This window comes from Anguilla anguilla, chromosome 17, assembly GCF_013347855.1.
Source record: "Anguilla anguilla isolate fAngAng1 chromosome 17, fAngAng1.pri, whole genome shotgun sequence".
NCBI lineage: Eukaryota > Metazoa > Chordata > Actinopteri > Anguilliformes > Anguillidae > Anguilla > Anguilla anguilla.
This window is the reverse complement of record NC_049217.1, coordinates 7732841-7745537: the sequence shown is the minus strand read 5'-3', so window position 1 is coordinate 7745537 and position 12697 is coordinate 7732841. Positions and strand designations below refer to the sequence as shown.

The window sequence follows — 12697 nt, the reverse complement described above, 5'->3', positions numbered from 1 at the left end:
TCCAGTTATCTGAGAGATTAAATGATTTGAATGGATATTTTCTGGAAAATAACTTGACCCTTTTCCACAGTCCAAAGGCAGACAATAGAGCCAATCTGCATAGTAAAATGTTCAGTGTTAAATCACCTCTGAAATAGAGCATTTCACCCCTATAGACTCTGGTAGGGTTGCATGAGCATTAAACAAGTTGCTGTGTCTGAGAAAACACAAAGCACAGTCATGGCCTGTTCCTTTCTTCCTCTGCCACTTTTCTTTCTGAAAACAAACCGTATTTCTGATTTTTACTTTCTGGTTGCATCCATTTTTATATAATCTGCCATTTTCAGTTCTTTCACCGACCACCATTTCGTTCCCATCCCAAAACCTTCCCTCTCTTTCGTCTCAGTCCTAATCTCTTTATTTTTCTCTTCTTTCTCCATGTGCCTTTTTCCTCTTCCCCACTCTGTCTTTTCAGCCGCCATGCGTTCAGGCCTCCTCTTTCTCCACGTTTCTCTCCCTCTCTCCGCTTGACTCTTAACCTTTTAGTTTCGCGCTGGACGCTTGTCCCCCCCTGTAGTTTTTTGGGAATGTCGCCACCCTTCTCCGATTGCCGCCCCGTGCTAAGATTAGCCGGAACACCGAAATGTGAAGGGTCATGGCGAGCGTATAAATGCCGGCCTCCCTGGACGAGGGGGTGTCGCGGATCTTTCTCCGGATCTTCACCTCTCTCTCTCTCTCTCGGACTCTACTGTCACACGAGTCAGTTCTCCCCTCCTTTCCTGTCCTCACTAAAGGTAAGCAGCATCCAGTTCGTTCCGTCCCGGCATGAGACTCTAGGGGATTTGGCTTTGGGTGGTAATGGCGAGGCCACTCCCTATAGACAACAGCAGCACAGTGACTGTTTCCTTTTTCGTAAGGCTACTGGTGCATCATTCTTTCAGTGGTTTCAAGGTCAGATAAACAGACAGCAATTTCATTCAGGCTCAGTTTTCCAGTACAGAGTGTTCTTACGTTGCATCAGTCCCTCACGGCCAACGCTTGCCCCACACCCACGCCCATTACACTCAACACTTATCAGAGCTTAAAATTTGAACTGAATCGATGCATGTGGAAATACTGCAGAAACAGCTGAACCAGCACGGCACGACTGATTTATCAAACTGAATGATGTACTGAGAAGCGTCCTCGCAGCTGAAGCAGAGCGGCAGAGAGAGACAGAGGAGGCGTACGCTGCAGAAACTGGGTGTGAGCAGAGCGGGGTGCTCGGGGAACAGAAGGGCTGGTGCAGTCAGTCGTGCTGCTTGGCATGTTCACGTGGTCCCTCCCTCTGCTGAACGTGGACAACCACAGGTCCACTGCAAAAGAGAGGGTAGCCTAATGTGCCTATACTTAGACTGACCTTTTGATGTGGAGAAAAGGGGATAACGGGTAGCGGAATGGGGGGGGGGGGGCGTGGTGGTGGGGGGGGGGGGGGGGGGGCGCTGAAGAGTTTCAGCTTCTCTAGTTCTGGGGCCCAGTGAGGGATGGTAAGGAAAACCAAAAAAAAAAAATCATGGAGCAGGAACATGAGACATCGAGAGTTATAAATACGAAATGGCAAAGGAAAACATATCTGCTGCTTAAGATAATTCCACCAGCACCAGCCCTGCAAACACTGAACTTCATTATCCCAAGGCGGCTGTTTCACTATAAATAGAAGTCCTCTGCAGCAACAGGCGCGCCGATGACTCGATGACATAATGTTACAGACAGTGCAGAGGTCAGTGACTGCAACCAGTGCTGCAGCGTTCCCCAGTATCTTTACGTGTCTCCACCCGAAAGCGATAAAAGAACGATAAAGAGATACGCAACGCGTAAATTAAGAGGAAACGTGCCATTCCGGCGATAGAGTAAAAGCACAATATGAATATATTACATAAAGATTTAATTCAATAAAACCGAGAAAGGATCATAAAGGATGATAAAGAAAAATAACTGTTCAACAACCGACAGCTCGTAACTGCCTATTGCCGAACCTTGAATGATGCGCCTAGTAACTGTGCATAAGACCGTAATGTTGGTATTAGGCGCGCAACGATCATTATGACGACATCCTAAAAGTGATGCTTTCAAACAAGACTGCAACACCCTCATACTGCCGTTTGCTGCTGCAAAAGGCACACGGGATGTGCGAACTGTCACGTATTGCGAATTCTTTTTCCCCGTTACTCAATGGGTACTCCCCGTTCCCTGTGTCGGTCTCAAGAACACGCCTTCGAATACAGATGCCCAGCCCCCCTTCTTTTAATTTCCATTTTGTAATACACGTCAATCATCAGAAAATTCGCCATTCAGTTGGATAAACCCTACCCACTGTGCTTTAGGAGACCAATCTCGTCTGTCCACCGAACTCAAGCACCTGCCCCCTTTTCTGTCCAGTAGTCATTTACAGAAACGCGAATTCCACCCACACTATCAGCTCTTATAAAACTCCATCTTACGCTTTCTCGTCTCCCACTTGAGGTACGGTTGGACTTCTCTACGCAGACGAATTGACTGGTGAGTTGTTTATTAAAGGCGCGTTTACTTGCAGCGCAACCGTTTCCGATTAACGTAACAATACTTTTCATTTTAAAATGCTCCCTGGAAATCCAATCTTTTTCCGGGTTTGAACTAGTGGTTTTGTAGCTTCGTGATTCCGGCAACTCCCAGAACAGCAAGAGACAAGGTCAAATAGATGCAGCGTCAAGGACGAATGCAAAACCTATCTACCCGGATGAATGCTGAAACCAATTTAATAACACACGCACATTGTTTGAATAACCACATGCGTTGTGTTCTTAAAGTATCGTTAATATCCGCGATGAAGCTGGTGGCAGAATATACCCACCCGTAAATGTCATTATATACGCTCAGGAACTCCCATCACGTCCTATAGGAGTAAATTCCTGAGCGGAAGCGCTGATCTCGCGCTGCTTTAGGCGACGCAGTGGCAGTATTAAAATTTCATGCTCGGAGCTCAATGCTTACAGCTATCAGTTTCACCATGGCATCCGCCTGCCGTGGTGCAGAATACTTCCGTCAGTTGAAGGTCATTGTAGCTGGTCCAGCCGGTCTCATGTCCTTTGTGTTGACAGCCCAGTAATTAATAGCTATACTGTTAATGTAAAATAATTAATTTGATCATTACATTTAGAAATTCCGTCGGCTGTGTGAGCTATCCTCGACAATCTGCAGTCTGTTCTATCATTAATTTAGTTCTCTTTGGAATCTAAAAGCACTGTTCATTCGATATGTTTTTATTTTTTTCTGTTAAGATTTTGTGTTTTGACCAGCAGCTTGTCTCTCTGTGTCATGTGGGCCACAGTACAGCGCTGGCCCAGTCGCTGTGCGCTACGTGCGTAAGCAAGACTTAACTCGTACCGCTGGCTTCTCTTCCCTTTCCTTCAGAGCCAGAATGCCACACGCTTACCCTTTCTTGACTCCTGAGCAGAAGAAGGAGCTCAGTGACATTGCTCAGAGGATTGTTGCTCCCGGCAAGGGCATCCTCGCTGCGGACGAGTCCACAGGTGAATACGCTAACAGCACGGGCATAGAGAACACTGACAAATCAATATTAGCTCCTCGGGTAATGGAGATTGTGTTACCCTAGAGATTACAACTTTAGATTTTTGTAGAGGTAATAAATATATATATATCATTTCGCTGATTAAAAAGATAAGTAGACTGTTTAACTGGTTAGTGGAAAGATAAACTGTTTTACTGAGAAATCCGAAAACATAAACGGAAATAAAGCATCAAAATGGCACGTAACAAAAGCGTGTATGTGTGTTGAGCTGACTGGAAACCCGTCTGACCCCGCCTCCTTTCACTCCAGGCAGCGTTGCTAAGCGCTTCCAGAGCATCAATGCGGAGAACACCGAGGAGAACAGGAGGCTGTACAGGCAGCTGCTGTTCACCGCCGACGACCGCGTCAAGCCCTGCATCGGAGGCGTGATCTTCTTCCACGAGACCCTCTACCAGAAGGCCGACGATGGCAAGCTCTTCCCCCAGCTGATCAAGGAGAAAGGCATGGTGGTCGGCATCAAGGTCGATAAGGGTGTTGTCCCCCTGGCCGGCACCAACGGCGAGACCACCACCCAGGGTGAGACTCCTTCCCCTGCCCACACAGACAAATAAAAGCATCAAATACATATCTATAATACTTCCTGTTTAGAATATAGAATGTAAAACCACTGCAGATTACTGAGAATTTTCTACAAAGCATATTGCTAACCAGAGCATACAAGAATAGTGAAAAAATAGGAATTTTAAAATACATTTTTGGTAAAAATGTATGCACAGGAATTTTACTGCAATCTAAAGGGTTAAAGTATTTCAACTGATGATCTGACTGAGTCATGAATCCCTGGACCCTCCCACTTCACTTCCTGCCATGTATTGCGTGTTCCTGACTCTCTCTCTCTCTTCTCCCATGTTTCTCTCTCTCTCTCTGTCTCTCTCTCTCTCGCTTTCTCCACCTTGTCTCTCTCTTTCTCTTTCTTTCTCTCTCTCTCTCTCTCTCTCTCTTGCTTTCTCCACTTTGTCTCTCTCTCTCTCTCTCTCTCTCTCTTTCCCCTCCTTTCTCTCTCAGGTCTTGACGGACTGTACGAGCGCTGTGCTCAGTACAAGAAGGATGGCGCCGACTTTGCCAAGTGGCGCTGCGTGCTGAAGATCACCCCCACCACCCCCTCCCGCCTGGCCATCATTGAGAACGCCAACGTCCTGGCCAGATATGCCAGCATCTGCCAGATGGTAAGGTCCTGAGGAGGAAGATGAGGAGGTCTTGGTGGGGTTTGTGAGGCTGTGCCGTAGTGTCCAGTTCGACCAGTAAAACACACAGACCCTTTATCTCATCAACACGTTTGATTCTGGTCTTTTCTGGGGGCGCCTCTTTCACAGCAGCTCCCAGCTCTTCAGACGAATTCCATCGATTGCATTTTCGGCTTGAGTTTAAGCGTGCAGCTGGCAGCTGGCATGTCTGAATGTGGGCCATAGAAACGTCCCTCAAGCCTTAATCCGCCGATGGATTCCAGTCACGCGAGACCAAAGCTGGCCAGTTGGCATCGCGGGTTCCGTTCCGGTGATTTAATCTTGAATCCGGCCTACCTCCCTCGCCCCCCTCTCCCTCCCCCCCCCCCCCCCCCCCCCCCCCCCCCCCCAGCATGGCATCGTGCCCATCGTGGAGCCCGAGATTCTGCCTGACGGCGACCACGACCTGAAGCGCTGCCAGTACGTGACCGAGAAGGTCCTGGCCGCCGTCTACAAGGCCCTGTCCGACCACCACGTCTACCTGGAGGGGACCCTGCTCAAGCCCAACATGGTCACCGCCGGACACTCCTGCTCCCACAAGTACACTCCCCAGGAGGTCGCCATGGCTACTGTTACCGCCCTGCGTCGTACAGTGCCCCCTGCAGTTCCCGGTGAGAAGTGCACGTCAGCGCACACTCCTGTGGTTAATTCACTCTTTTCATAGAAAATACTTCCTGACAACAGCACGGAATTTTCCTTTAACTAATTTATATTCACTGGAAAATATTCAGTAGTTTGCTTTGTTTATCTCTTTTATGAGTTGAACTTCACTCAAATCCTTCTGTTATATTTCAGTTATCATCACGTAGCAAACACTCTTATCAACAGCGACACAGAAAACATCAGTGTAACACTCAGGATTGCTTAAGTGCAATATCACCACAAAGACAAAGAAGGCCTGTTTTTAAGCAATAAGTATAACGTTAGCCAAATAAAAAAACGATTACTATCATAATAAAAAGTAAATTCTACTATACAGATAATCTTTACACAGGCATACCTATAACATTCCTATCCCCAAAGGAAATTCGAAAAGAAAGAGGCTTAGTTCTTTGTGCTATATCAGATCTATAAGCATGCTCTGAAAATGGGTGCAGAATTTGGGGGGGGGGTGTCAGAAGGCTCACTCTTCGGCTCTTTTACTCCCCCAGGAGTCACCTTCCTGTCTGGTGGCCAGAGTGAGGAGGAGGCCTCCATCCACCTGAACGCCATCAACCAGTGTCCTCTGCACAGGCCATGGGCCCTCACCTTCTCCTACGGCCGCGCCCTGCAGGCATCTGCCCTCAAGGCCTGGGGAGGCAAGAAGGAGAACGGCAAGGCCTGCCAGGAGGAGTACATCAAGAGAGCCCTGGTACGTAGCCTAGCGTACCGTAGCCTATCCTAGCGTAGCTGCTCGGGCATAGCACAGTCAGACAAGGCCTGCCAGGAGGAGTACATCAAGAGAGCCCTGGTACGTAGCCTAGCCTACCGTAGCCTATCCTAGCGTAGCTGCTCGGGCATAGCACAGTCAGACAAGGCCTGCCAGGAGGAGTACATCAAGAGAGCCCTGGTACGTATCCTAGCCTAGCCTAGCATAGCGTAGCCGCTCAGGTGTAGCGCAGTCAAGCAAGGCCTGCCAGGAGGAGTGAATGAATAAATTAATGATCTTTATTACAACAAGAGAGCATCAAGAGAGCCCTGTTACGTAGCCTAGCCTACCGTAGTCTATCCTAGCAAAGCCGCCCTGGTGTAGTGCAGTCAGGGGCTTGTTCTCTGTGCTAACCCCTCCCGTCTGTCTCTCTCCTGCCGCAGAACAACAGCCAGGCTGCCCTGGGCAAATACGTGTCCGCCGGGGACAAGGGCGCCGCCGCCGGGGAGTCCCTCTTCGTGGCCAACCACGCCTATTAGACGCCGACGCTTTTCTGCGCACCGCCCCCCCTCACCCCCCACACCCCAAGGAAGTGGAACCGCCAGGGCTCCCGTAACGTTCACTCTGCTAAGACTCCTCCCACCTCCCATTCTGTACTAGTGATGCCATTTCGATGTCTAGCGAGGGAGAGAGAAGCACGTCCCACAAACATGGCCGTTTGCTTTCCGACTCTGGTGCGGGAGATGGAAGATCCAGAAATCATCCGCCCCCATTCCTGTCTCTGCTCCCCCCCCCCCCCCCCCCGTCTCCAAGCACCTCTAAGGTGTGAGGATTCCATTTCCTTTGTGATGTAATTACATGATTCCACACATGAGCCTTTTCTTGTCTCTAACAGCTAAGGCAAGAAGATATTGAGCATATTGTAAACACTGGAAATAGAGAAATAAATTATCTTATCCACCATTGCTTGCTTTGTGACATCATTTTGTGTCAGTCACAGTTCATGTTGTCCATGTTACAATTAATAAGGGAAAGGGAAATGACAGTATATTTTACTTTAAAATGGAAGTGCTGCCCGCACACAAAAAATAACACACTGGGGTCCAGCAAATATTAATTATGTACTTGTGTAAGTACAAAAAAAAAAGGAAAAAGCAAATGTTTCAACATTAGGCTATCGTCAGAACCACAGCAACTTTAGTGTCATTTGTTTGGGAGTGTGTGGATCTTATTGTACAGTTACCTCCTGGCTCCACACACCTGCAATAAGCACTTTTACCTTTCACCTTTTCCCTGCAATTATATTGTGCTTTGAAACACAAAATAATTATAAAAGGAATGGGCTAATGTTAGCCGTGAAACATTTATCGAATGAATGGGAGCTGGAATTACATGGAACTGACCTTCCGCCAAGGTCCACGAAAACTATCATTTATGGCATTTATGGGGGGGGGGCGGGAGTAGGGGGGTTACAACCCCCAATATTACAAAACAGATGAAATAACCCCCTAATAATAATAATAGCATGATGATTAGAAAAATGACTTCATATAATAAAAGTGGGGATTTCACGCTGTGATTGGGCGATACTGATCAGTACTCTGAAGTATTTTGGAATTCATCGGAATTTATAATTTCACAGCTGTTCTTTTCAAAAATATCTCCCAGGATGGAGATATTTCTGAATATGCCCCCCTCCCCAAAACCGTTTCAGTTCTCAAGGCCAATGCGTTTCAACCCCCCAAAATTAAAACTAAACTTACACCCTTGCCCTCTACAAGTAGAAGGGGAATGCTTAGCATTATGAAAATGCTTTCATAATATGCACATCTATTTGTCAGCTGTGGAATGGAACTTCAGTACAACCGGTAATAAATATATCTGACTGTATGTTGGGACTTCAGTAAAGCATGTAACTGATATATCTGACTGTATATTGGAACTTCAGTAAAGCGTGTAATAGATATGTGGCAGGCTTCGGTCCTTGGTAGAGGTTCAGGGCAATTAAAGGACCACGTCCACTGGTTAAGTAGGGACACGCACCTGGAGTGCATTACCAATTAGTCCAGGCGTTTAAAGTGTGCTCTCTTCCCAGTAGGCAGCTGTGACCGGGGAAGCCCCAAACCAAGAGAGCTGCACCGACCGCAATGAGCGGAAAAGCTGCTGTTCAGCCTTATTCTGACAACAGCAGCAATACGGAGTCCTTCTGCAGGGGTCATACAGCCCAGCGTGACAACCATGCCAAAATCAAAGAGGGACAGGAAAATGTATATAAGAAAAACAACTGAAAAGGGATTGGAAGTGAAACAGAACTTACTAAGAGTCACGGAAATGTGTGGACGTGTACAGATACGTCTTCATTCTCACCGTTGCCAGCATGAGGAACAACAAACTAAAAGACATCTGGATGGCATGGCAACACCGTAGATTTTTTTTGGTGAAAAAAAGTCATGATGATCGCTCTGGGAAAGGGGCCAACAGACGAGTACAAGGACAATTTACACAAGATCAGCAAGTGCCTGAAAGGCGAAGTGGGGGTCCTGTTCTCTAATAAAACCAAGGAAGAGGTGCTAGATTTTTTCAGTAACTTCGAGGAGATGGTTTTTGCTCGGGCAGGAAACAAGGCACCCATGGCCATAATTCTGGATTAAGGGCCCCTCACTCAGTTCCCCCACTCTATGGAGCCTCCATTGAGGCACCTGGCACTGCCCACAGCCCTCAAGAAAGGCCTGGTGAAATTGCTGAAGGATCATGTGGTGTGTAAAGATGGGGATGCACAGATACCAGAGCAGGCACGGATCTTGAAACTCTTCAGTGTTGAGATGGTGGAATTCAAAGTGACAATAAAGTGCATGTGGAACTCTGAGACTGGAGACTTCGAGAAACTGCAGGGGGAGGAAGAGGATGAAGAGGCCATGCAGGGCGAAGATGTTCATTTATTTCCTTTTGTGTTTGTGTGGGTGCGTTCTCTCTCTCTCTCTCTCCATGTGCAACCAATGGTGTTTCCCGGAACTGCCGCATCACCCTCCCTGGGGTGGCACGCTGGCGTGTGACAAGGAATATCTGACTGTATGTTGGAAGGTTCCTCCTAGGCAAACTGAAAATGTACAGAGGAGGTCTGTAGTGCACAACCGACCCTCTGTCTGTGTTTGTGCTAGAGTACAGACATTATGCACTAAAACACAGTTTCTGAATCTACCGTTGGTCCATTTCTCTACGGCAGGGGTGACCAATCTTATCCGAAAATGGCCGGTGTGGGTGCAGTTTTTTGATTTAGCCCAGCGCTAAGACACCTGATTCTACTCACTGAGGTCTTGATTGAAGACTGATTCATTCATTAGTAGAATCAGGCGTCATCGTGCTTGGCTAAAACAAAAACATGCACCAGCCCTTTTCGGATTGGATTGGACACCCCTGTTCCACAGACAGTACAAGCTGTAAACTTTTTCACTCTAACATAAAAAAATATGTAAACTGTTCATTTGTATGATGTGGAGTTTATTCTGCTTTGCATTGTGCCAGGTAGACCCTCTTTTTATGAGCGTGTTGTAATTATCAGTCCCTGCAATTGTGTTGCTCAATTATGTTTCGCTTTGTTGTCTTTGATATGTGCTTCATAAAAGGCTGTAGATCTCCCCGTCTTTCTTCCTCTTGCGGGTACAATGTGGTGTTGCCTTCCTGTGTGTGTGCGTGTATGCGCGCACGTGTGTGTGTGTGTGTGTGTGTGCGTGTATGCACGCACGTGTGTGTGAGCGTGTGTGCGTGTGTGATTTCTCAAGTTGGATAACCAATTTGATTAATTTATCAAGTTCATCAATTATCCCCCATGTTTAAATAATCTTAATTTAAGCTCTGTTCTGCATTAAAAGAAAGCTGTAACAAGTAAAGTAATTCAAGGTATTACAACAAACCACAGTGACTATGTCTACTTTACATATAATTTACCCTCTCTGAGAAATTCATCTTCTGGATGAATACAGACCAACAATTGTCAGTACAGTTACAGCAGCATGTCTAATTTTAGCTTCAAAGCAGACAAATGGCAGATCTGAAACAGATCAGCCCATAGCCTTGCATTACGGACAGTACGTTTAACAAATGTACAGTTGCTTTTCGTCAATCATGCATGTCACATGGCGAGCAAACACGAAGACAACATGGACAAATTAATTGTTGAGCGCTTGCAAATTTTGGTCAGGTTGAAACCCATAACTGTATTACTGGCTTCTCGCTGCATTCGAGGTGATTGCAACAACTGAGGCAAGAGGATATGATGCGTATCTTTAAATGTGGGGTGTGGACTAGTGAGGATTGGACGAGGTGGAGAAGGGAAAAGGAGAGAGATTTCAGGGCAGTTACCTGTAAAGATTTAGACATGGCCACACGGAGGAAAAAAAGCATATCTGACTCCAACAACTTCAAATCCTGTAACGTGAATGTTCGTTTGAATATGCTTTTGCATATACGTGTGTTGACCGAGGCGTGCTGACATAATGGGCGGCAAGACTTTGTATTGCTGCCAGGCATTCATCTAATCGTTCTCTGACAGCAGGTAAAGGTGCTACTCATTTGGGAAACTTGCAAGTAATGTTTCTGCACCATAACGAAGCGACTTCAACCTGAAAAAATGTGTATGTCCAGGTACCGAATATAACAGCTGAACCAGGGAACCCTAACTAAGGTTACTCCATCTGGTAAGTGAAGCTATCTAAATATCCTGGACTATGATCCCTCTATTATTTTATATGGAATTACACTGGGATCCATCTGGACACTGGGTCGAACAGCTAGACCAGAGCAGCTGCATATGCGGTGACTGAACCTCTCACAGTATTACCCCAACCCACATATAAGACCAGTGCTCTGATTGGTCCTCACAGAGATGCACGCCCCGGTCAGCGTATATGCTAACCACGTACTTTAGATGCACTGAAAAAGGGAAAACAGTTTATAATGGCACAATATGACAGTTGGCTATAACCAAAGATAGGTAGTTTCAACAATGCTGAAAGGTAAACATTTTATCTACAAAGGAAGACAAATGAAGAATGCTATTCTATGAGAAGGGAAAAACGTACACTCTAACAAAATAAGACAAAGAAAAGAAACATAAAGAGAGGTTTGATGTATACCAAAAATGCTCGTAGGAGAGGACTATGGTACCAGGAGAGCTGTTAAGCAGATTCCCCTCAAATGTTCATTTGGTCTTCCCTTAAATGCAATCCTGAGCAAGCCTTCCACTTTACACACTTCCCTTTGTACGTCCAAATAAGGTCTTGCCAGGAATCCCCACCACCAAGAGCCCGCCCCCCTACTCTTTTCCAGGGAATATACTTCCTTGGACACTCCCTGTAGACACAGAGGAAGCATTAAAAGCTAGAGAGGTCCATCACAGGGGATATCTAGAGGTCCATATGTGGGCTGATGGGAACTGGAGTTGAGCTGGATTTTAAGTGAGGACAAAGCCCAGCTAACACTAAATGTTGTCACAATGTTACCGGAATGTTTGTCAATGTTATAACATTGCCACACAAGGCAGCAACATTGTGAGAAGGTTGTGTGTTAGCTGGGCGGTGAGCTCACACTTCCTTTTCCTGTTGTTATGGGTTATTTTGGCAGGTGGCCGAGACACTGTGGAGACCCGGAGGTTATCCTTTTTGTGTTTCACCAGGCTTACGCAACACAGGTTAGGTTCGGTTTGAGGAAGGTTTGTGTACAGTCGCCATAACTATCAGGGGAAGCTACACGTAATGCAGTCCTCTGTCAACCATGGAGTACACTAGTAACAACAAACTAGCTTGAAGGTTATTGGTGGATAATTTCTGTCTGCACTTTGTATGCCTCTGTAGGATTTTCCAGATAGTTCTAGAACACATACATCAATCACCATCAGCACTGTTCCACTGGTTGTTATCGGTGTGCTACATTAGTTTAGTTATCTCAGAGTGAGGTTAAATTACAGCCATATAATTCATATTGCACTATTCATGAGAGCGATGAGGAAGGAACACAGAAAAATGACAGAGGGGGCCAGGGGTATGTTACTGCAAAAGAAGTACAGTATTGGAGTTCAGGAGTAAGTTACTGCAAAAGAACTACAGTCATGGAGGTCAGGGCTTTCACTGCAAGCCTTCATGGGCCCACCCCTAGCCAGCAGAGGTAGTCCATGTGCGACAAATCCTTGAGCCCAGGGAGATGGGCAGGAAATGAGAAAGAAAGAAAGCCTTTGTCCTAGACGGCCAAAGCAGTGGAGGTGTGGTGAATTAGCCCATGAGCTGCCAGACATACTGCCTGGACACAGAATTTGACAACAAGCCGTTGATTTCCAGCCTCACAGTGGTTCCCAGGCCTCAAAGCCCTGGGGAACATGTCAGTATTTTTTAAAATCATAGTTCAGCACAAAACATTACTATTACTGTCATTTATCAACAATATAATTATAGGGGGACAATTGAATGGTCAATTATTAAACCAATATATTAATTTATGATCAGGGAAGGACCAGAGAGTGTGGTTTGTACCACTTTTAACATTTTTGAT

At 46.3% G+C, this 12697-nt stretch overlaps 1 protein-coding gene and 1 pseudogene across 2 annotated transcripts; both read left to right on the top strand.

The window, feature by feature from the left end:
* The first annotated feature begins 618 nt into the window (after positions 1-618).
* Positions 619-7120, top strand: aldoaa (aldolase a, fructose-bisphosphate, a). 2 transcript variants are annotated; one of them, XM_035398186.1, is made up of 7 exons: positions 619-773; positions 3409-3527; positions 3836-4102; positions 4592-4752; positions 5162-5420; positions 5961-6160; positions 6601-7120. In XM_035398186.1, exons 2-7 carry the CDS (start codon positions 3416-3418, stop codon positions 6694-6696), a joined length of 1095 nt encoding a protein of 364 aa, XP_035254077.1. In that variant the 5' UTR covers positions 619-773; positions 3409-3415; the 3' UTR covers positions 6697-7120. The 2 variants fall into 2 exon arrangements, with proteins under 2 accessions (XP_035254077.1, XP_035254079.1); XM_035398188.1 differs by lacking the exon at positions 619-773 and adding an exon at positions 2364-2517.
* A 99-nt stretch (positions 7121-7219) lies between these two features.
* On the top strand, positions 7220-9442 carry LOC118216751 (annotated as a pseudogene).
* Positions 9443-12697: the final 3255 nt, after the last annotated feature.